Raw genomic sequence first — 24,119 nt, 5'->3', positions numbered from 1 at the left:
CCATGTTCCTGGTATTACACTGCCTCCAGGTGACGTGGGAAAAAATTTTCATTGAATTGTTGGCTTTACGCTGGCACTCGAAGAAGAATTCTTTTACTTTGGTATCGTCGTTCTTATTCCGCTGATGACATTGCTGTGATGGCTTGAAGGTGTTGTGTGTTTTTGCAAAGGTCGTATGTACTATCTTAGATTGCTTCCTGTATGCAAACTAGCTTACGGTGCTCTCTTGGAGAGTATAGCTACAAAGACATTGTTGAAGGAAGGTGTCAGAATTTCTGTGAAGGAAAATGATGATGATGATGATGATGATGATGATGATGGCAGCGGTGCTAGTGAACTGTATACGTTGACATCCGATTGTTTAATTGGTAGTAGTAATACCCATCAATTCTTGGTCTTTACTGGATTTCAATCGAGGTGTACGCTGTACACACTCTCTCAAAGCTTCTAGAAATAGACATATAAATACAATGGAGAGGCATGTGAGCCCGTTTTCTCCAAAACTGCTCTTGAAAGATATCATCACATGATACTAATAAAAAGCGATCTCTCAACTAGAGGGAAAAACACATGATTTACTACGGGCATACAAAAAAATAAAACCCTTGGCACTATCATTTGCTCTTAGGATCTTTAGAATTACGATGATCACTTGTAAGAATTTCCCTTTAGAAGTCCCCACAATTCTCAACATTAAGTTGTTTTTGCCTCTATTCACACTGAATCTTAAGGTTTTATTGAGTGATACTCCAGCATTGTCCATTGGCATTCAACTTTTCTAAATATCTTTCAGGCACTTTCGAAACTTGAACTTGATGGTAAATATCCTTCTTTATCACTATCTAACTAATTCTTTTCTCCATGAGACGTTCATAAGGGTTACTAGAAACGATCCTCGTGACAACTATCCGATTCATCAAATTCCAACCAACGAATTTTCACAAAATCTACCTCGAAATATGTTGGCATCGTCGGCCATCCTGATTGCCTCGCTAGTTACTCGGATACTCGTGCCGATTAAGAATTTGAGAGTTATTAGCTGATTGAAATTCTACTTCCATTCGAAAGACGAGAAAGACTTACCATATTTTCCACATTTGTTTCTCACATGTTGTATGTGAGGTATATTTGGAGACACAGTAGGTCTTAAACAGCCAAGGACCATATTTTGCCCTCACAAATTTTGTGTATGAGGTAGTTGTGAACAAAAAATTGAATATGATTGAGATTCTCGAAGAGTCTCTCTTTGCTGAATCAAGACCATTTCTGGTCCCCATAAAGTGTGTATGGGGTATTGATGAACAAAACTTGACTCAGCACCACCACCAGCACCACCAAAAAAATCAAGAATTTTTGAAACCAAGACCATGTCTTGTCCTCACAAATTGTGTATGAGGGATTGATGCACAAAAATTGACTCAGCACCACCAAAAAAATCAACAATTTTTGGAATCAAAACCATGTCTCTTCCTCACAAATGATATGTGAGGTATCGATACACAAGAATTGACTCAGCACCACGCAAATACTCAATTTTTGAAATCAAAACCATGTCTCTTCCTCACAAATGATATGTAAGGTATCGATACACAAGAATTGACCCTGCACCACCACCAAAACCCACTAATTTTTGAAATCAAGACCATGTCCTGTCCTCGCAGTAAACATTCTGCGAGGTAATATGAAGAGAAAAAGAAAGAAAAAAGAATTCAGAATCCGGGGGAGTCAGACCTTTTATACCCACTGGGTGTGGGGTATCTTCTCTAGTGAGTGAAATTACCCAATTAGTCTACTTGTTAGGTTAGTTAGAAATGATATCGGGGGAAGTGGAGTTACGTGTGCTGAATGTGTTCGCTTATGTGAGGGGTTTGCGGGGAACTACCTAGGTACATTACTATGGCATGTCTAGTCTCGAGCTAGTAGTCTTAGGCTCGATGAAGCTTTATTTTCGTGACATTTTTCACTTAAAGTTTCCTTGGTATTATCCTCGTGACTGATGTTGTTATGAATAGGGACTGGTCTTGAATAGTCATCAATAGACAAACCAATAGTTGCAAAATTTTCGGTTAGATGAGAAACCGAAAAGGGTTTATCCAATATCTTAACCTTGCCTCCGTTTCTCAAAATGACAGATCCCTTTCAATCATCGTCTCATGGTCACCTACATCAGAGTGAGCTAGATATGGATACTCCATGCATCGAGAAAGATCGTTTCCTGCGTAATCACAATCAGGGAGTCGATCATGAATCTATCAATCAACCAAATAACTAAAGCAATCCATAGCCGACTAACAAGCCAATCAGCGTGAAATAAGGAATGGGATAGAATCTCCAATAAATGCTAAACGAGTATCAAATCCCGTAAAGAGATTATTTTCCCCAAACTTTTTCCCATCCCCCAGCAGTGTAGACAATAGTATTTCCCGTATTCAATATACAGATCGAATTCGTTATAATTATTGGATTTCTATAAAATATTACCGTATGTAGTATTGAAAGCTATACTACTAAAAGTATTTAATATTTTTTTTAGCTATTTAATATTATTAGCAATATACTGAAACATTAGAATTCATTATAACATATTGATTCCTATTCAAATTAGATAATAAAATTTCATTCCTTAGATATTTCAAATGAAGACGAAATTCCTTTTTCCCAGTCTAATTTGAATAGGAATAAATATCTTATTACAAATTCCAGCAGTTCAATATATTATTAATAATATCTATATATAAGAATAATTACAAAAACAACACATCTTTATCAAACACACTAATAACTATTATATCAATAAATCAAAACACACACCAAACTTTTACCATAAAATACCATTCCCTCCACTATCCCTCAGATCTCCATCTCCATCTCCAGCATACATACCAAACTCAACATCCCAATTTTCCATATTCATTCCCTTTTCGTTCCCGCTACAAATCTAACCATAACCAGAACCAGTACCTCCAGCGATACCAAACATAATTACCTACCTTCCCAATTAACAAAATCATACCTTCCCTTCTAACCCCAAAAAACAATCAAAAATATTTCTCACAACGAGTACCTAGGTAGTAGTAATAATAATAATCCATCGATCAGTCCTCGAGGATATCCTTTATAATCATAAATAATAAAATAATACCTCCTCCCAATCCATAACCACATACACGACATACTAGGTATTCATATCCATTTTTTCCTTTCTAATCACAATATATACATACCTACACTACCCACCTATCTACAGTACATACCTATCTACATAGCTGCACACCAAATTCCAGATTCAGCACTTAGGATATCCATGGATTTTCCTACATTTTTGATTTTGACCCAGATACCTATCCATACTAATGAAATGAAAAGATGACTTGCTGCTATGTAGTCTCTCTCTCGATACGCGATCGTATGGGTTTTTGTCCTCCACCTCCTGCTCCACCTCCTGCTCCTCCTCCTGCTCCTCCTCCTGCTCCTCCTCCTGCTCCTCCCCCCTCCCTCCTTCTTCAACCATCACAACAACACCCAAACAAATCACTCTAGACTCAACCCCCCAATTCCTCAACCCTCCAATTCCTCAATCCATACTCTAACCAAGTGCCTAGCCCAAAAAAAAACTCCCCCCTTCTCCCCCTTCAATTACTATCTACCTCCATTCTCCCCTCTCATTCCTCATATTTCCACATTTCCACATCTCCACATTATCACGGTACCCCTCATTAAAAGAGAAGTCGTTCTTCAAGAATATGAATCTCTTCTCCCTTCCTCTCATATCTATATCAGTCTGCTCGCCGACAATATTACAGTGCAGACACAAGTACAATAGAATAACAAGAGTATATGCAACATCACAAGTAACAAGTAACAAATAACTTGTCAAAAACTCCTCAATCACGGAAATCAACCCCAAGTCCCTTCTCCGTTTCAACAAAGTCACCATCAAAGTAACCATTCACATCACAATAGGAATCACAAATGCAAAATGTATCTCTCTTTTTATGAAGTACCATTCTTTCCACGTTTGATTAAAAGCTAATTACATGCTCATCCTCCTAATATATTGATAATGTACCCGAATACCCCATTGATTCTCCCATTGTTGCGCAGCCAAAGCTCGTAAAAAAGATCTCAAATAATATGAGTTCATAAAAGCTCTGCAAATAAATATGTTGATATGTAAGTATCCCATCCAGTAATAGTATCCTTTTTTGTGGTATCATAATGTCGTCATTTCATGAAACCATAACCCATTGAGCAAATATCGCAATGATGCGTGTAGATAGATAAGTTGTAAACAAAAGAAAAGCAAAGTTTTTGGTGTGGTTAAAGGTCGAGAATGATATCTCGCAATTCCTGGCAGTCGGCCTTGGTAAGTTCACCGGATAACTTCTTGGCGACGATGAATTTCTTCAACTTTGTGAGATCATCGTCGTCTCCTTCGTTGGTTGGTCGACTTGGGTTTTCACTTACGCCAATGTCACCATCATAAGCGTAGTCGGCAAAATTGGCAGGAAGAGCACTCTTTTCCGCACAAATGATGCGATCCTCAGGACTGAGTAACTCAGGTTTGACATGGCGACAAGTGAGAGCAAACCGCAAAAGACCATGAGGTGTAACGGCATGCTATCAAGATTGATTAGTATAAAGAATTGTGTGGTGATCCAAAGAGGGTACTTACTTCATAGTATTTATGAATGCCGGATCCGTGCATAACAATAATGTCGCCATGGTTCAGAGTGACCTTGACATAGTCTTTCTTGGCTGCTTTGGAACCAAGATTGCCCTTACCGGGCTTGAGAACACCGCCGATTGTGCTTTTGTTCTTTGGACGGAAGCACATGGTTGAGGATGCTCCGAGAGATAAGGTTGCAACGGTTTCACCAAGAGTATCTTCTCCATCATCGTGATACTATTGTAAGTCAGTATACCGATGTAAGAAAGAGAAGAAGGATGTACATACACCGATATGCATGTTCTCGAAGTAACCAAGGGCCAAAACCTCATTGAAAGGAGTAAACTCGGCATCGTGCTTTCCGGAAAATGCTTGTTTCCCAGCCCAAGTCATTCTTTGCATTGCCTGGAGGATAGGTACTGGAGCATCTTCAAACGAATTGGCGTCATGTGCAACCAAGAACTTGTATGGTGCCCCCTAATTTGATAAATTAGCTATAGCAAAAGGCGTAAGTACAAAGTAGAACTTACAAAGTTTGATGCGAAGTGTGCAGTGACAATCTCCATTGGAACTGGTAAAGGTTAGAAATATGACAATGCAAAGAAAGATTGCGGGAACTCACGACCAGGATGTCTAGCAGGACCTCTGCGGAGCTTGTAGTCATCCTTCTGCATTCCTTGGAACAGATCATTTGGTCCACCTGGTTGACTGTTGATAAGGCCATTAGAGCGGAAAATCTGGATCCATCCAGCTTCTGATGTCTCGCCAGGAAGTTGGAGCTCATAAACATCATAGTGACCAATGGGCTTGTGGTTGACACGAACGGATTCATGAGCAAACAATATTGGGCTCTGATCAACAATGATGTTGTTACCTTCGATGGCTTTGGTGATGGGAACTGGAACCTGTGTTACAGTGTGAGTAAAATCACAGCCCGGTGTTTCACAAGTCCATTGTCGCCATTCCAAACGACGGATACATCCATGACACTTTGGGCAAACAATGCCTTGTTTGCATCGTTCTTCAACACCAAAGATATCTTCACCGACCAAGTCTGCATCAGTGACAGGCGCAGGACGTAATGGAGGAGGTGCAGCGCCAGTGTAAAGGGTACGCTCTTGAAGAAACTCCGCACAGTATTGGAGGTCATCGACATCAACTTGATGATCAAAAACGTAGAAAGATTCGCACTGAGGGCTTCGACAAGTCCAGCCTTGAGTGTAGATGGTCTTGCATGAAGTATTGCAAGCACCACATGTTTGGACAACCGTCTTCACACCATCATATCCTTGAGAAAGATGGGCGACAGAGTCGATCGGAGACCACCAAGACCGCTTTGTAAGATCAATCTTCTCCATTCTGACTTTCCACATCTTGAGCCCATTCTCAAGTTCACACCAGATATCTGTGATATGGAAGAAGTCAAGAACATTGAAATGGTGATTGAGCTTGACAGGGCAGATGGTATTGCGCTGGCCTATAGAAGTATTAGTAGGGAATTCAAATTTATACATGGCAATAGTAATACTTACCAGCAATCATTGCAATTGGTAGTTTAGCTTCCATGGTGCGTTGGAAAGAGATGGCAATTGAGCTGAAGTCTTGGTCCTTGACCCGCTTCGTTTCACCATCCTCGCCCTTTGACTTGCCGCCACCACTTTTATGGAAAAATTAGCAAGAATCAATTATCATTGGAATTGGAGTAACTTACACTGAAGTGATGTAGATATCTTCTGTGAAGACATCCCGAGGACCAACTCCTTGATTGGCGAGGAACCCAGCAATCATACCATTAGTGCGATATGCAGCAGATTCATATCCTTTATGATAAGGAAGTGATGAACAAAGTTGTTGTCTCTTCTCAGCCCATACTGGTGGCTCACCCCAAGCTTCCGGCTTGCTCAAAGTTGCGTTTTCCAAAGAAGGTAACTCCTTGACCTTGGCAGCAGCTTTGCGTGATTTTGGAGGGGTTACTCGCGAAGGCTGACGAGGGGATGTAGTCATTACCTTTTTGCGAGGTGGCTCCAACGACTCTTCGGTGGTATCTGTGAGAAGATCCTCAACACTGCTCACCACAGCCTTGCGCTTGGCGGGGACCACTGGCTTTTCAGTTCTTGCAAAGAACTGGTCCAACTTTGGCTGTACATTTTTAGTGGCTCGAGTACTTCTTCTTGTTGGTGGTGGCGAGAATACTTCGAGGGTGGTAGAAGGAGGCGAGGGTGTATTAAATAGGTTGGCTGGTAGATTAGATTCAGACCAACTGCCATCTTCATTCTGTGAAGAGTAATCTTGGTTCATAAAGAAGCCAAGATTCTTCAAAACTCAAAAGTTAGTAAACTTGAAACTTTGAAAGGGAAGAAAGTGTGATAACAAGACAAGAGAGAAAGTTTCAGCCCAATACTTGTTGTTTCATTTCAAAAAGAAAGAGCCATACACAAAAAGGGAAGAAGTGATGAGTGAATGGTGTGTGGATTGGTTACGAATAATTCAACATTGACTTTCGAGATAGACACCCAAAAAGAAAGTTGTTAAGAGTGGAAGGGGAAGGAAGTGTAAAGAGAAGTGTGCTTGAATTTGTGATACTCAAAGGGATTTGTGGAAGGATTGTTTCTGGATCTTACCTCTTCTTTGGTGTCGGACATAGAAGACATTGATGTTTCTGATCCCGAACTGGAAGGACGTAGAATGTCCGACGTTGATGATGATGATTTAAGGTTATCAGACAGACTGGTCTTGCCTCGTTGCTGACGAACTTTCAAAGAAATCATCTTGGAAGTACCAAAAGAAGTCTATTGGTAGGTAGGTAGATAGAGTGTAATGGGTGGTAGTTGTAATAATAATAATAACGAAGGAAAGAAGTAAAGGGTATCTGAGTGATACCTCGAAGGAAAAAAAGAAAAGTATGAGGGAAGGAAGAAACAAATTGTAAAAATTGAAGAATATTAAGAAGGTGTAGAAGGAAAGAAAGACCGAGTCAATCAAGGGGGAAGTCGAAGACTTAAGTAGGTTCTGGGAAGGTCCTTCGAGAACTCAAATGGAGCTAAGACTAGCGTGGTTTGTTGAAATTCACCTCACCCCCTCATCGAGTCGAAAGATGATACAACTTCAATCAAGTAAATGGGGTCAGATAGAGGGGTTAGTCTGCCCAAAAAGGAAATAATGGAATGATTTACTGTTTGTGCATGAGAAGAAAGTCGAGTGCATGGTGGTGAATTATGGGTTTCTGTCCTGCAAGCCTCATATTCCCAGTTTCATCGAAAGACTTTTCTCAACGAGGTATTTTCTCCCCTCAATTGAAAGAACTTTTGACAGGATGAGGGGTATCTTTGCATGATACAAGTGAATTGATCGAGTTAAGAATTAAAAGTTGAACCCCAAATCAGCTCATGGGGTTGACAATTGTTTAAGTTGAAAGTATGGAATTGTTCACATGAAGGAGGGTTGATGAATTGAATCTATCCGACCTTACCCCTATGAAGGGATTTGGCGGACTGCTCCGAACAAATCGCTTATCCGAAGTGAGTCCGAGGATTGAAGCGCATTTCGATGCTGGAGATGATAGGGAAGAATAAGCACAAAGGTGAAGACTACAGTGAATTCCACCATGACTTTTGGAGATTTCGGGAACCACGCCTCACAATTTATCCATACCACTTCTGGACCGCAACAATAGCTCACCCAAGCACATGTCGTTATATAGTATATAGTAAGTATATAAAGTACAAATATACCTGGTTAAATTTTGCTTGGAATCCTCAAGAGGTACCTAGCAAAGAAGTAGGAAATCGCTTCTGGTGCTGAGATCTTGGCTATTAATAACTCTGGCTATTAACTCTGGCTGTCACAATTCCACTTGAACAGTACCTTCCTAGCTCTCAAAGTGAAAATTCCTTTAAAAAAATGCGCATCATTCCCCAGATTCACTGGTTTTGGAGATGATGCAGAAATACAATCTCCAACTTCTCAAGCCGAACACGTGCTCTTTAAAGGCTTTTAATTGGCATTTGAAGTTGAGGAATAACGTACAAGATATTTACAATATGATTCACTTGATTTTATGATCCGTTACATCTGGTAGACAGATATGTTTCCTTTCAGGACGGAGAAAAGACCCCTTCCTCCCTTTGACTGCAAAAAAGATACTAACAATCATTGACGACTTGGAACAGATTCATATTCCATCGCACGCCCCAATTGACTACCACTAGGATTCAAAGATAAAGTAAAAGACATTGGCTGTTTTATTGAGAATGTCAAGCTGTGAGGTAATTCCTTGATTCTTCAATCGACCCTGCAAAAGAAACCACCTCTCTAGAGCCCATCTATGATCTGAATAACTCCATGGTCAAACCAAAGACTAGACAATCCAACTTCTGCCCCCATCAGACTGAAGTTCTTAATCTGATATTTTCATCAAGGAACTTATTTCATGTACCACATATAGACTACTAGGTACTCAATACAAAATTCCCAGCCAAGTATAATGTATAAACAGAATACCAAAGAAGAATATCCAACTCCTTGAATTCTTTCTGGAATTGGATATTAGATACACCCAATTCTGTCTTGTGCTTGACTAATTCCTCAGTCATTGATAGACAAGCACGACAAAGATAATCTGAGAAGCTTGCTTGGCCTTCTGAATGTTTCTGTACAGTCTCCAAATAAAAGGTACCATCCATCGCAATCTGTTTGAACAATCTATGAAAAGTATACCTACCAAGATCCTCTTGATATTACTAAACTGCAACACCAAACACAATTCTTGTAGGAAGATCCTAAATTTATATTCTGTTTGGTAGAACTTCAAGTGCCGATCACGACAACCTGTCCTGTCCTGCCCTGCCTTTATCGTTTTGTTAGCACTCGATGGCCCAGACGTAAACTCTATTATCCTCAGCATTTTGTCAGGACTACCACACAACTAGGTATCTCTACCTCCATCTCCATCAAATGTTTGCCGATTTGCTGAGTAAAAACCTCATTCATTGTTTTTGTGGAGGTGATGTTTGAGCATACGAACTGGAAAAACAGAAAACTTGAATATCAGGTATCCAGTATGCTACTACTAACGAGTAATAGCATCACCCTTCAAACCCCTATCTCCTCTTCATAACCGACATATCCGATGAATCCGATGAGATGACTAGTGTCAGCACTCCTGTAACTACGTTCATACCGCTTTACCCGTCACACCCAGGTTTCCATTCTCCGCTGCTATCCTCCGTATAATTTAGGTTCTTCCTAAACTCGAGCCGATTTAATATCGAACAGTTGCCGACGCTAATGTGCAGTTGAATGGATCACAGTGGATCATTGCACTGACCACAATACCTGGGTTTGAGCTGGGGTCTCCATTTCATTCGTGAACGCAGAGCTGAGCAGTTTTCGGCGTTAAGCAGCTGGTCGTATTTTGCTCTTCACATTTCCGATGTGGTCGGAGGAGAGAGTCAGGTATGAAGATACAAACGATGTAATCTTCCATGGCAAGTACAAGGATGGTTTCAAGAACAGTACCTGCGTGCGTACGAGTACACCCTCGAGTTGTGTCATCTATCTAGGAATGATTGGAAGATTCAAATGAAAATCATCTGGATCATATCCACTCACTCTCTCACTCAGGGGGGCCTCGGTTTTCGGTCAGTTACCCGTACAGTAACCGGTATCTGTACTTATATTGAAGTATTCCCCAAACCCCGCATTTCTTAGCAATACTCGTGGTGGCAGTGTTGTACCGTGGCTTTCAACGAATCACCAGCTTCAAGTATCTACTAGGTACATATACCCAGTCTCCGTTTATGATAGATAGATTGACTTCAACTTCTTCATTTGGTTTCTCTCTCTTTTTTTGAGATAGTCAATATTTATACCCAGCTATTGTTTCATCTTGTATATCTTCAATTCATATATACCATCCTTTGATTTGTTCATCTGCAAAAAATTCTTGATTTCTTTTTGCCAAACTTAAGGGTTACCTACCAACGGCGCAAACATCCTTGCTTCATTTGAGAGCTTACCAAACAATAAATCCATCATCATGGTTTTCACACCTCCAGCATGGGTTCCCAATGATCCCTTGAGTATGTGTAAACTTCAATTCCTTCAATCATGAAGCTTCCTCACCTATGTTTACCTCAGAATTGTATAGCTAACAATTCTCGAAAACAGATATCCCGGATGACATACCAATCAGTCAATTCATGCTCAATGAGAAACACGGCAGAAAACCTCTCAAATCGTCTCGCAATCCATTCACATGCGGCGTCACAGGAAAAACATATACGGCTTCGGAACAAGTGCAACGGGTCGAACATTTAGCAAGAGCTTTATCAAAAGAATTAGGATGGCAACCAAACACGGGAACAGAATGGGACAAAGTAATGGGAATATTTTCTCTCAATACTGTAGGAAGATCCGTTCAAACATACAAACGCATTCGGGGGACTAATAATAATCTCAGATTGATTTCATGACATTGGCATATGCAGTTCATGAATTGGGGGGAGTGGCTTCACCTGCAAATGCTCAATATTCTGCTCCAGAATTGGAATTTCAATTGAAGTCTTCAGGGGCTAAAGCACTTTTCACGGTAAGAATTCAGGCGTCACGAGAATTCGAAATACGGAACTAATTCGAAAATAGTGTATACCTTTACTCGAGACTGCTTTACCAGCTGCCAAGGGCGCCGGAATTCAAAATGATAAAATCTATATTTTAGATATGCCAGAGATGTTGACTGGAGGCAAGAAAGTACCATTCAAGACTGCAGATGATTTGATTTCCGCAGGAGAAAAGCTCCCAAAATTAGAGCCATTGAGAATGGAGAAGGGACAAGCAGCTCGACAAACAGCTTACTTGTGTTACTCAAGTGGAACTTCAGGGCTGCCCGTAAGTTATTTTCCCTGCATCAATTGAGACAATTCTCAAAGTAATCCCGGGAAGCGCAAATCCCCCAAACATGGCTAACAAAATATCAGAAAGGAGTCATGATCAGCCACCAAAATGTTATGTCCAATGTCCTACAACTCAAAGCGTACGAGAAAGACTATAGAGATCAATGGGAAACTGATACAGAAGTCGGCTTGGGTCTTCTTCCTCTAAGCCATATTTATGGTCTAGTCGTCGTGGCTCAAGGAACAACTTATCGCGGAGATGAAATAATTGTGCTTCCCAAATTCGAGCTCAAATTATTCCTAAACAGTATCCAAACCTATAAAATTCAAGGTCTCTTTCTCGTAAGTTTTCTCCATATGAAATTTATTGCAAATCAAAATCTGATGATCATTAGGTTCCTCCCATTATTATCCAGCTTGTAAACAATCAATTCATCTGCTCCAAATATGATATGAGTTCAGTGCGAGGTATCTTCACCGGAGCCGCACCTCTCGGTACAGAAACCGCAGAAGAGCTTCAAAAAATCTATCCCAAATGGGTGATTCGACAAGGCTATGGTATACACTCTACCCCTCTCCCCTCCCCATCAAAACACACCAAAATCTAACATCCTCCCTCCCAGGCTTAACCGAAACCTCCACCGTCATCTGCATGTCATCAGCCAAAGATCTCTGGCTCGGCTCCTGCGGATCCCTCATCCCCGGCGTGCGCGCAAAACTCGTCAATCCAGAAGGCATCGAAGTCACGGGGCTGAACCAACCGGGTGAATTGGTCGTCCAATCCAAATCCGTCGTGCTCGGCTATCTCAATAATGAAAAAGCGAATCACGAAACGTTTATCCCCGATACAGATGGAAATGGTAGATGGATGCGCACGGGTGATGAAGCTGAGATCCGTGTCAGTCCGGCCGGACATGAACATGTTTTTATCGTGGATAGGATTAAGGAACTTATTAAAGTAAAGGTAAGCAACAACCTTCCCTCCCCTGAAAAAATTCCACCATCTCCCCCTCCCTCTTTTCCCCTCCCTCTCTCCCCTCCCTCTCTCCCCTCCCTCTCTTAAACCCCCACCTAACACCCCCACCCAGGGTCTCCAAGTCGCCCCCGCCGAACTCGAATCGCACCTCCTCTCGCACCCCTCCATCGCCGACTGCGCCGTCATCCCCATCCCGGACCCCTCGGCCGGCGAAATCCCCAAAGCCTACGTGGTGAAATCCGCATCCGTCGGCATTGAAGAAAACGACGCCCTGATCAAGAGAGATATTTGTAAGTGGGTGGAAACGCATAAGGCGAGACACAAGTGGTTGAAAGGAGGCGTGGAATTTATTGATGCTATTCCGAAGAGTCCGAGTGGGAAGATTTTGAGGAGGTTGTTGAGGGATAGGGAGAAGGAGGCGAGGAGGGCGAAGGGCGCGAAGTTGTAGTTGTAGTTTTGGTTGTGAGGTTGGGATCTTGAGAAAGAGGGGGGGATTATTGCAGATAAGTAGTAGGATGTTCGATATTAATTTTGTAGGTATCGAAAGTTAATCTTACGTATATTGTTACATTGAACTAAATTGGATTGATCTGAATGAGCAATAAAGTCTGGTCTGTAAATATCGTGACGTGGACTTTTTTTTAGCTGTTTTATGATGTTGATTTTTATTGAGATTTATAAATAGTCGTTTGCTTGCTTGCTTGTTTACTTGCTTGCTTGCTACTTTGTAAAATGAAAACGTCTATTGTCCACGAATTCTATACTTCATGTAATGAGAAAACTCCTCCGCCATCTATCCATCCATCCATGCCATTCATTCATTCATCCACCCCATATCCATATCCACACATTCCCCCATTCCCCACCCCTAAATAGGCGATTCAAAAACCAAACTAATCCCATCATCGCCCGCGGTAACAATTCTATTCCCATCCCCCTGCACAAAACCCATGACCCCCACGCCATCCCCCCTATGTCCCTTCCACTCGCCCACCAATCCCGAATTTGCCATTCCCGTTCCACCCCTCGCGTCCCATCGTCGGACGACTCCATCCATCCCGCAACTGGTCAATAGCCATCCGCCAGCTTGTGTGTTTTTTACAAATTCCACTTTCACTACCGCGTGCTCTTCGTGCGCTTCTTTGATATGTCGACGCACTGCGAATCGATGCGCGGAGTCGAAGAGCGCAATACTTCCATCCACGCTTGCGGCAGCCATGAGTGTTAGAGGGGGTTGCGCAAATGCAATCGATTCGATTCCATCACCCTGGGCTTGCAAATCCGCGAGAATCTGTCCGGATTGACCGGGACTTGCGCCCGCACCCGATGCATCAGGTAAACGAGGTAATCCCACGATTTTAATCGAGCCACCTGCTCCTCCCGCTGCGACAAACGAACCCGATGGCGCAATTCCCACGCTGAAAAGGCCCCCCTCAACCGCAAAACGTTGATCCAGCGCTGTGAGGCCCACAACCGTTTGTCCACCTTCTCCTGTTAATCCCGCGGCGGCCGCCTCTCCAAACACATCCCATACATACAACGACCCATCCTCACTAACCGTCGCCAACAGCTTCCCATCCGCCGACCACGCGCCCGCAGTACAACTCTCCGTGTGCGCAAAATAACTCTGCATCAACTGCAGCGGGGCCTTCTTCTGACTCGGATCCACAGTATACACCCACACCGACCCATCATTCGCGCCAAACGCAAACGTATTCGGGGCTTTCGCGTACGGACACGCCAGCAACCAGTTAACCTCCTCGACCTCCCTCGCCTCGGTATATTTCTTCCACTTGCTCCCATTCGTCACATACACCTGGACCTTCCCATCGAGCCCGCCCGAAACCAAAAACTTCCCATCCGGCTGCGAAAACGCCAGCGCGTTGATCGAATCCGTGTGTCCCTCCAACTTGAAGATCGGCTCCTGACTCCCCCGCTCCACCCGCTCCGAGGGATTGCTCTGGTAACTCGCCGGCAACACTGGGGTTGGCGCCGGCGTCGCATCGAATATATATCCCACGCCCGGAGCATTATCCGCGTCGCCGTCGGAGCCGCCTGTGGCGATGAGTTCGGGACGTAGAGGATGTTGCGCGATGCAGAAGATGGAGTCGCCGTGGGCGTCCATGTGGGCGGAAGAATCGTTTTGCAGTTGGATTTCTTGCTCTTGCATTTCTTGATCGGCGTCTGCGTCGGCGTCTTGATCTTCGTCGCCGGAATCCATGGCAGCGTCGCCGTCTATGTCGATGATTTCTTCCGCGGCGTCGGCGGGGTCGAACATTTCGTTTTCGTCTTCGTTGATGCGGTCATCGTCTTGGGGGTGGTGGGAGGAGGACATGGTGAGTTTATTTATGTCTTCGATTTATAAAGAATATAGTAGTAGAATAAGAAGAAGAAACAGAATGTGAGATAGAAGTAAAAGTCAAAAAATAAAATGCCAATACCTATCTCTACTTTAAACTTCTCTCCAAGCGATTTTCACAAATCCTTTCGAATTTATTTGGGTATGGTATTTTCTTCCGACTTCGAAAATGCTTGATAATCTTTTTTTTTCTGGTCTGGGTTGTGATTTTGCCCCGCGACGCACAGACCATTTCATTGCCCCTCTATTAGATTACTTCGTAGGACGAGTTTTGATATCCCCGATGGAAGCTTATAAATACTAGGTACCTACCTACGTATATACCTCCCTAGTAAAAGTATCCAATGTATGAGTTAGCCAGGCACTTAATTATTTTCGAATCTCAGGATTTTCATTTTCACATGGAGTAGTGATATGTACCAATAGATAAATAGATTCTCTCATTTAACCTGCATACATTAAGTAGCAAGTAAGAGGAAAACAGTTCGACAGATTCTCTGTGTACTGGGATCGGGTAAGAGCGGGAGGATGACCGTTGTAACTCTTCGGGAGAGATTATTGTATGAAGGATATAAATCGGACTCTGTAGATGTGGGATTTGAAGCTTCAGTCTATAATTTATTCTTCTTTATTCCTGACATACTCATCGAGAGATTCTGCATGCTTACCTGGCTTCTGCTTGTGCGGGAATGGGTAAAGGGAGTTGATGAGAATTATTCTGTGGAACGATGAGTAATATGATTATTTGAGTCGAGAGATATATCGTAGATGAAAAGAGAATCATGAGAAAGAGCAGATAAGTATTCTACTCTGCAACATTCAGAATTTGAGAGGTTGGGGGTAAGAGGAGATGAATGGTAAATCTCTATTGTCCGTTTCAAACTCTTCAATACATCATACTTGGTAGATATTCCAGATATCATACAAATCTATATGGATTGAACTTTCTTCCTCTCCATATTCATATGCATGTCCCTCCACCACATGGCATATTACATCTCAAAAAGACTGTTTGAATTTCAAACAGACCACTAGCAATTCTCTCTCCTATCCTCAATCCGAATTCCTAATCTCGTCTCACCCCAACAGACACTTTCTCTCCCATATCCCCAATCCCTTTCCCACCTCTCTTACACCCCCTCCCATTCACACCTCCACACCATCCCCCTTCTCCTTTCCCTCCCCCTCCTCCTCCCAACGCCTAAATCTAACACTCAATCGCCTCGACGTTCCCTGTTCATCTGCACACGAATCATGTTTTTGACAGCTATCTACTACTTGAAAACCGCCCGTTGAAAGTGCATTTACCGTATTAGTGGAAACAATTACCAAGAGAATGGCGAAGAAAAATAAAAGGGAGTGAGTGTGCATAGTGACACGATGTGATGTGATGACGATGTAAGTTTGTATTCTGTGGTAGTTGGAGTAGAGGCGCGAGAGTGGAAGAGTTTTGATGCGGGTGTGTTGGATGAGTTGGTTGTGTTTTATCTGTGATAGATTTGTTATTTGATATCGTGAATTGTGGGTTTGGGTAGTTTGATAATGGATATCGTGTGGTGATTTGTAGTTCGCTGTCTTGGGATTTGGGGCTTCCAGTATGTAGTTGAAAGGAAGAGAGAGGCATATTTATGATTATGAAATTGTGCATAGAGTGATCTAAAAATGACGCGAGGGCTGAATGGAAATAAGCAGTTCTTGAATCATAAATCCAACCTGCCAACTTTGATCAGCAGATTTGACTCTATGAATATCAAGTACCCGAATACCGAAATCATTAGTGGATTCCCAGTTTTATAATTCCACTTGCTGAGTGTTTGAATTGAAGAGAATCTACTATACTTTCTTGTGAATCATCATTCAACTCGGTGGTTTATTTAGAGTAAATCACCCTTGATGTCAACAACTCTTACCTGATATCATTTTGTTTAACAAGAGTGATTCAAAGTCAAGCAACTAGCCTTAAACACCACTCAATGGTGATTAGGGAAATCAATCTCAAGGTAACTCAACTATTCTGAGTTTGAGACGGATTACCAAAATATCAAGAAAACTTGAATTGTTTGATCATTGCTCGATTACTCGAAGACAGGAGCTTCGCGGTGAACATTCAGCCGCCATGAATATTGAGTTTGGGTACCCCATCCATATCACCTCAGCTTAAGATGGCTAGTTAACCATAAGCAAAAGTACCAAGCCAAACAGCAACCGTCCCGTATACGTAGGTACCCGATCAAGAGCTAAACCACTGGAGAATTTTTTACAGAACATTTTCGCCGATCGAGGTCCTGATGGACGAAATGCACCAGTATTTTACCAAAGAGATTGTGACTATGCGTTTCAACAAGGGTCTAGAGAAGACACAGACACAAGTTAAGTTATCAAACATGGTAGATGCGACGCCGTGCCAGATTTTCTTCGGAGAATGCAAGCCGTGATCTAGAATCGAGCGGCCCTACATCCAAAACGTGGACATCTAAAGTCAGCGTCTGGATTTGCAAAGGGGGGTAATGATCTTATCCGTATTTTCTACGGCGGTGTAGTTCTTCCAATGTTGAAGGAAACAAACAAAGACTGAAGAAGAAACCAATAAGTGATGGGGTCCGCACAAGATAAGGTATCAGAGCAGCAAACTGCGCGCTGTAACGTCAAGCTGGAATTGGTGGAAGAAAACAAAATTGAAGCATCAATTCTTAGAACAGCGACAAAGAAAAGAATGAATACAGCGTTTTACCAACAGAGACTCTAGATACTATCATACTCCACTAGTACAACTGATGATCTGTCGCTAAGAGAAAAATCATTTGCAAATCGTAGTCCACTATGTAACAAGAGTACGACGCTAATACTTCTCACGAAAAAGACTAATAACACGGGTTTATACGGAGTCCCAGAGTCCGAATCGGTAGATCATCAATTTATAGGCGAATTTTATCCGAATGGGAGGAAATATCGCTCGAAGAGGACAGTCCAATAACTATACCTCATATATTTTCGGTGAAGCAACTTCTAGTAAGGCATCGATATTCAAACAAAATCGTACTTCAATAGACGTCATTCCTTGCGGTATACATCCCTTTCTATATAATGCACAGCATATCGGAAGCCAATCAGCTTCTAAAATCGATAATCTTGGTCAACTTAGAACACGATCTTCTTCATACATCATCCACTTCTCGAATGTCAAATCCAAATAATCCGTTACTCGCAACACTACTCTCATCGATTAATTTCTGAGCAGTTTCTACACCAGCGGTTGGAACTCGATATTCGAATCGCTTTCCCTTGGCAGGCAACCGGCCGTCTGGAAGAGGATATGGGAATGGAAGATACTCAGGCAAGAGACCGAGCTGACGGAGGGCTGTGGCTTGGTCCCAGGCAATATGTTCATGGTATAAACGATCACCACGAACATTCACCACAGAAGTGAATGGGATTCGTGCATATTTGTGAGTTGGCGGAACTCCAGGGAGACTGTCAGAATGTTAATTGAAAGTTCATTACACATTTCGAATGTGACTCACATCCAATCTATCACTTTATCATGCGTAAAACTGAAAACAAATTCATCAATAACTCGATCAACACCAACAGTCCGGCTAACAAGTTCGAGCTTCGTATCTTCCGGATTATTAAAGACGAAGTGATTGGTGTAGAAATCTGTTAGAGGTCCTCTTCCAATTCCACCAGTCATCTAGGGAAAGAGTATTAGTATAAAGAGAAAGCAGCCACCAGATCACGTACTGTTGGAATATGATTTACATATGGTTGATCAACCATAGTACCCATTGTTTTCCCAACATTCCGTTCACCAAATTCATAAAGTGTATGCTCATCCCAAATGGCTTCAAGATCAAAGATAGGTCCACCTAGGTGTTTCTTGATGAAACCAAGACTTCTTGTATGTGCCACTTCCGCGTTCCCTGGATCATAGTGATTATGACTAGGGAGGATAAAGTTTGTCGACTTTGTTGTAGCATATACATGAGAGATATCTTCGGATCTCAATTGAGGACCTTGTAAGGCTGAGGAGCTGTGAACCATCAATGGAGGTATAGATTTATGCGTAACTTTTTCAGTCAGTTTTCTGGTATCATTAGTGAAGAAAATGGCGACCGAGAATACTCCTCCGAGTAACAAATTCAAGACAGAATCAGTGTGGATATTTTCATCCAAGTTTTCAGCATAGACTAAATGAGAAAACATATTGTCAGCTACACAACATACATGATCTGTGCATTGTAATGGACACAAACCAAATCAACATAGAAACATACTAATGAGTCCCAATTTATTAGAATCAGTACATTCTGGTGAAGACTTTAAAGCTTTTATACCCGACTCCAGGTAAGCTTGAAAATCAATATCACCAGCTTTCAATGCATGCTCGGGAATTGTAACATTCACAACAACAAAACTTTCTTCTGCCCATTTTTGAATTGGCTCTGGATCAAGTGTTTTTCGATCCGTTCGTGAAGTGTAACTCTCAGGTGTTAGGATTAATAATCCTGGACCTCTACCTCTTCTCGATAGAGGTTTTAGAGAAGTCAATCGATCACCCAGATGACGAGGTTGTGAAACCAGGTCTTTTTCAATGGTATTCATTTTGTCACCGTGGTATGAAATGATTGATTTTGGGAATAGTGATATACTTGAAGACTGTTTGGGTTGGTGTTGATTCCTGGGAGCGGATGAAGCATGGGGAGGAGAGCATGAGAAATACTACCTAGTAGGTACGAGTAGGTAGCTCGAGAATGGAATGGGAATGGGCTCTACGTAACCGAAAAAAGCGGCGGAAATTGAGTACCCTTTCAAAGGTCTTTTTTAATAGATTATAAATTCATTTCAAATTAAATATTAAAAATTGAAAAAAGCATACGAGAATTTGAGTCTTCTTTGTATTGATAATAGATGTTTTTATTATTTAATATTATATCAAGAAGAGTTTTAGTCATTGAAGTTCTTTTGGATGGTGGTGAATTTCCGCCGCTTTTTTCGGTTACGTAGAGATGGGTAACCTCAGCACGTGCCCTAGGTAATCTTATCTTACGGAGAACTGTTCATGGCAACATGCTGTCAACGGGGACCACGAAGTGCCAATATCGCAATCATAATCAGATCTCACGTGACGTTGTTGGTAGCTTTTGCCGGCGCTTTTATTGCTGGGTTGTATCACTCTTCATTGTCAACTTTGTCAACTTCTGAAACTCACACGGCGTACTCGTAGTCTATAAACACTACCTGCCACCGGAATATGCACTGTACATTGTGCTCGTCCATGCTAGACACTACTCCGTAGATAATTCAAGTAACACCTGGTAGATTCTACGGAACTACTGAATTTCCTTGGACTTTCCTTTATTCATCGTATGAGGTCAAGTTTTGCCAATTCTTGAATCTCCCGTTCCTACAATTGTAAGATCTTATCTATCCATCTACCACGTGACATAGAATGCCCGAGATTCAATATATGATTTTATTCGCCCAGCCAGACGTGCTCAGACTTTTTTTCTCTTCATTCTATCTTTTGTGATCTCCTATGACGTCATTTGGCGTCGACCCCCGCCATAGCTAACAATGGACAATGTTCTGCGGTGCCGGTATGTAAGACTTCTTACCGACTGGGTAGTCTCTCTTCAAAACAAAATAAACCATACTGGCGCCAGTACTTATTAAGTTACTAGTTACCTTTTTTTTCCTTCTCAAAATCAGGGGATTGTAGGGGAAAAGCATAAATAAACATACCTACCTGGTTAACGACTTGATCCCTTCAATCAAACCCTACATTCATCATCTTTCAAGGGTTCCGGAACTTCAACTCTTTTCACGGTCATGTTAATGTTCATGACTCTTCATTTAGAATTCAACAATCTTTGCAACAGAACATGCGATTGATCGCACTGGTCAACATAAAGATCAACATCAATTACGAAGAATATCACTGCCTTCGCACAGAAATTCAGAATGGACGACAGAGACAAGGACAAGGACAGGGACACAGTCAATCCAAAGAGGCGGCGGGGTCTTGGTATTGTGACACCAAACGCTTGCACAGAATGTAGAAAGAAGCGTGCAAAGGTATATCTCTTTACAGTATTGATTTCTATCAATTCAAGCTTGACTGCCTTCACTCAAGTTCGTTCTCAAATGGTGTCTTTTGTCAATGCTAACATTCTTGATTCTATAGTGTGATGGCGAAACTCCTTGCGCAAGATGTGCATCTCAAAAGAACGTCGAATGTGTTTACGAAGTTCCCGTACGTCAATCAAAAGAGAATATGAGATCCGAAATCGAACACTTAAAGGCTTATCAACAACAAAGTGAACGTGTGCTTGCTGCTATCGCTTCACAAGATCAAACCGCGCAAGTAATCGATCGACTTCGACAAGGGGAAGGATTGAAAAGCATCGCGGACAATTTAAAAGCTCCATCGCAGATTTCATCGGCTGAAGGAGGAAATATCACGACATATACAAGTTTTACCGATCATCAAGCAATCGGAAATGCACTCAGGCCGGTCAGAGGAATCATAACAGCCCCATTCACATCATGGGGAAAAACTGGTTTACAAGGACCAACTGCCGAATTTCAACATGGGGAAGTGCAAGGAGTGTGGAATCAATGGCCTAATACTCAGAACATATCATCCGGTATGGTAGCTAGTGATGACTTGATGAATTGGCAAACAGAACCTGCTAGTTTGCCTGAGAATCATGAGCATCCGGCAATTGGGGGTACCTGGCCAGAGGAAGCATCCAACCATTCTACTCCGAATAGTACAGTACTGTATGCTAGAGGTCAAGGTCAAGAAACGATCCTCGGTCAAGGAATTGGTTCGTTACGGGAAGATAGTCCAACCGTTCCACCCGCATCATGGACCAAAGTTACATCGGATTCTGAATTTGTAGACCATCTTATGGCGCTATATTTTTGTTGGGAATATCCCACATTTGCCTCGTTGAGCAAGGAGCATTTTCTTCATGATTATAAAACTGGAAAAACTGAGCATTGTAGTGAGCTACTAGTGAATTCGATATTGGCTTTAGGATGTCGATTCTCTGCTAATGTAAATGCAAGAACTGATCCTCAAGATAGTGGTACTGCTGGTGGACATTTTTTCGCCGAAGCTACTCGTTTGCTTAAATTGGAAAAAGACCAACATTCTTTGACAACAATTCAAGCATTGGGTCTGATGGCAATTAGAGAGGCCAGCGGAGGTCGCTCCAGTGCAAGCATTTATCTTTCAGGGCAATCGCTTCGATTGGCAATTGAGATGGGTCTTCATCTTGAAGCAGAGGGGCAATTACCTAGTGAACCAGTAGAGGGATCACAAGCCGTACGACTAGCCACGTTTTGGGGAGCCTTCTCTTTAGACCAGTAAGTTTGGATTCCATTCTCTATCAATTGAAATTAAGCACGGATTTATCCATGAGTGTTCTGATGAGTAAGTACTAACACAATATAGAGCCTGGTCATTGACTATTGGGAGAGTACCTCAGTTCTCACATATTACCAAGTTAAATGTAAAACCAGCAATTGTAAATACAATTGAAGCATCTGCTTGGATTCCATATACAGATGATGGTAAATTCCCTATAATCACACCAACTTTGGGATGTTCTTGCTGACACATCTAGGAGCACCACTTGAACGTAACTGTACTCAACCATCGAATATCAGAAGTGTATACGCAACTTTTTGTGAGCTTTCTGAACTAGTTCACCAATCTTTGTATCTTTTCTATGCCCCTGGCTCCAATATCAATAGCAATTCGTTGCTCAAATTATATACCAAGTTTCTCCGATGGTATGACTCGATTCCTGCCGCTCTACGTTTAGGACACAACTTCACACCATCTGTATTGTTCTCACAGTAAGTCTCAGGGCAGGCCGTGTGTAACATGAGTCACGTGCTAACGAGGTGTTCCTAGTATGTACTATCACTATGCCATCTTACTTTTGTTCCGCCCCTTTATCAAACTTTCTCTAATCGGATCGGGAGTTTCACCTCGTGACGTTTGTAACCAAGCTGCGGATGCAATTTCTGCCCTCACCAGCTCCTACGCTCAACTTTACACGCTGAGGCGTACTCCCTCTTTTGTACCTCACTTTATCCTCGCCTCAAGCATTACTCACCTCGTAACACTTGGTAATGCAAAGACCGGCGTGGAGAAAGTCACTCAAGGAATTGCAGATCTTAGAGAGATGGCTAGCTGTCATGGATTTGCTGCTCGCGCCTGCAACATCCTTCGTCATCTGGCTAAAAAGTGGAATATTGAAGTCCCTGATGATAGCCAAGAGCCAATAGAACCTGATGCTTTCGATGCACAAGCTCGTCCTTCTCCCAACTCTCTCAATCAATTTTGTACACAAGTTGATGAGGCGGATATGATGCGCGGTATTGGTTTGGCAGGGGAAGATGAAAATCCTCTCTTTTGGCCTTTCCCTATGCAGGGAAGACCATTAATGCAATATGCTGGAGGTAATTTGGGGAAGCTGGGATTCGAAAGGTTAAAAAAATGAGTGGAAATCTAGAATTGTGGTGATGATTTTGTGAGAGAACTAGATCAGGCTAGACAGATACTTCGTTCTGTATCAAGAAGGCCGATGGGATATGGAGTATTGAAGGAAGAGGAAATGGAGAAACGAGTCAGATATGTTTCATGGGTACAGTGGGTACGGTGGGTGGGAATGGATGGCGGGCTGGCATGAGAATATGATACCTCGGAGGCGTTTTGTCTTTCTCGCGAAATTTAACAAATGACGGGTGGATTGGAGAGGGCTTTAAATTCATCACGTATGGGAAATGAAATGAAATGGGATGGCATGGAATGGAATGGCATTTACAGAACTCGGTAATCAAATCATACTGCAAGGGATAGTATATCTATCTACTAAATCAAATTCATTCATACATACGGCTTTATGGCTCTCTCTCTCCCTCTCTCTCATCTTAATTCATAGAGTAGAATTGATTTGATTTGATTTGATTTGATTTGATTTGATTTGATTTGATTTGATCTGTAAGGATTTTATAACTCTATGTATCCATGGTTTTCTTGTAAAGAATTTATCAGTATTATATATACATACTCGAGCACGAGCACTTAGAGTACCGGTAAACTGACTACTCATACCTACCTATCTAGATATCCGAGTTATATATAGTATATAAATATATATAACGTGGTTTATCATCGAATAGGCTATATCATCGAGTGGGCCA

At 42.0% G+C, this 24,119-nt stretch overlaps 6 protein-coding genes across 6 annotated transcripts; 2 read left to right on the top strand and 4 right to left on the bottom strand.

The window, feature by feature from the left end:
• Nucleotides 1-3,258: 3,258 nt before the first annotated feature.
• Nucleotides 3,259-3,511, bottom strand: EAE98_008198 (uncharacterized protein; the record flags this gene model as incomplete). The annotated part of the gene is given in 3 exon segments (XM_038955821.1): nucleotides 3,259-3,350; nucleotides 3,372-3,390; nucleotides 3,401-3,511. The coding sequence occupies 3 exon segments, from the start codon at nucleotides 3,509-3,511 to the stop codon at nucleotides 3,259-3,261; spliced, it is 222 nt and encodes a 73-aa protein (XP_038807687.1).
• An 809-nt stretch (nucleotides 3,512-4,320) lies between these two features.
• On the bottom strand, nucleotides 4,321-7,437 carry EAE98_008197 (uncharacterized protein; the record flags this gene model as incomplete). The annotated part of the gene is made up of 8 exons (XM_038955820.1): nucleotides 4,321-4,620; nucleotides 4,676-4,906; nucleotides 4,958-5,146; nucleotides 5,200-5,240; nucleotides 5,292-6,146; nucleotides 6,202-6,326; nucleotides 6,381-6,982; nucleotides 7,291-7,437. 8 exons carry the CDS (start codon nucleotides 7,435-7,437, stop codon nucleotides 4,321-4,323), a joined length of 2,490 nt encoding a protein of 829 aa, XP_038807686.1.
• A 3,269-nt stretch (nucleotides 7,438-10,706) lies between these two features.
• EAE98_008196 (uncharacterized protein) lies at nucleotides 10,707-12,986 on the top strand (the record flags this gene model as incomplete). The annotated part of the gene is made up of 8 exons (XM_038955819.1): nucleotides 10,707-10,749; nucleotides 10,838-11,073; nucleotides 11,130-11,258; nucleotides 11,312-11,557; nucleotides 11,647-11,904; nucleotides 11,958-12,120; nucleotides 12,186-12,526; nucleotides 12,651-12,986. The coding sequence occupies 8 exons, from the start codon at nucleotides 10,707-10,709 to the stop codon at nucleotides 12,984-12,986; spliced, it is 1,752 nt and encodes a 583-aa protein (XP_038807685.1).
• A 420-nt stretch (nucleotides 12,987-13,406) lies between these two features.
• EAE98_008195 (uncharacterized protein) lies at nucleotides 13,407-14,873 on the bottom strand (the record flags this gene model as incomplete). Its single annotated transcript, XM_038955818.1, has 1 exon — nucleotides 13,407-14,873. One exon carries the CDS (start codon nucleotides 14,871-14,873, stop codon nucleotides 13,407-13,409), a length of 1,467 nt encoding a protein of 488 aa, XP_038807684.1.
• A 3,179-nt stretch (nucleotides 14,874-18,052) lies between these two features.
• EAE98_008194 (uncharacterized protein) lies at nucleotides 18,053-19,499 on the bottom strand (the record flags this gene model as incomplete). Its single annotated transcript, XM_038955817.1, has 4 exons — nucleotides 18,053-18,368; nucleotides 18,419-18,588; nucleotides 18,639-19,084; nucleotides 19,172-19,499. The coding sequence occupies 4 exons, from the start codon at nucleotides 19,497-19,499 to the stop codon at nucleotides 18,053-18,055; spliced, it is 1,260 nt and encodes a 419-aa protein (XP_038807683.1).
• A 1,359-nt stretch (nucleotides 19,500-20,858) lies between these two features.
• On the top strand, nucleotides 20,859-23,416 carry EAE98_008193 (uncharacterized protein; the record flags this gene model as incomplete). The annotated part of the gene is made up of 5 exons (XM_038955816.1): nucleotides 20,859-20,972; nucleotides 21,082-22,271; nucleotides 22,360-22,478; nucleotides 22,532-22,766; nucleotides 22,825-23,416. 5 exons carry the CDS (start codon nucleotides 20,859-20,861, stop codon nucleotides 23,414-23,416), a joined length of 2,250 nt encoding a protein of 749 aa, XP_038807682.1.
• Nucleotides 23,417-24,119: the final 703 nt, after the last annotated feature.

The sequence above is a fragment of the Botrytis deweyae genome (genome assembly GCF_014898535.1).
Source record: "Botrytis deweyae strain B1 chromosome Unknown BDEW_021, whole genome shotgun sequence".
Classification (NCBI taxonomy): Eukaryota; Fungi; Ascomycota; class Leotiomycetes; order Helotiales; family Sclerotiniaceae; genus Botrytis; species Botrytis deweyae.
This window is presented reverse-complemented; position numbering and strand designations above follow the sequence as displayed.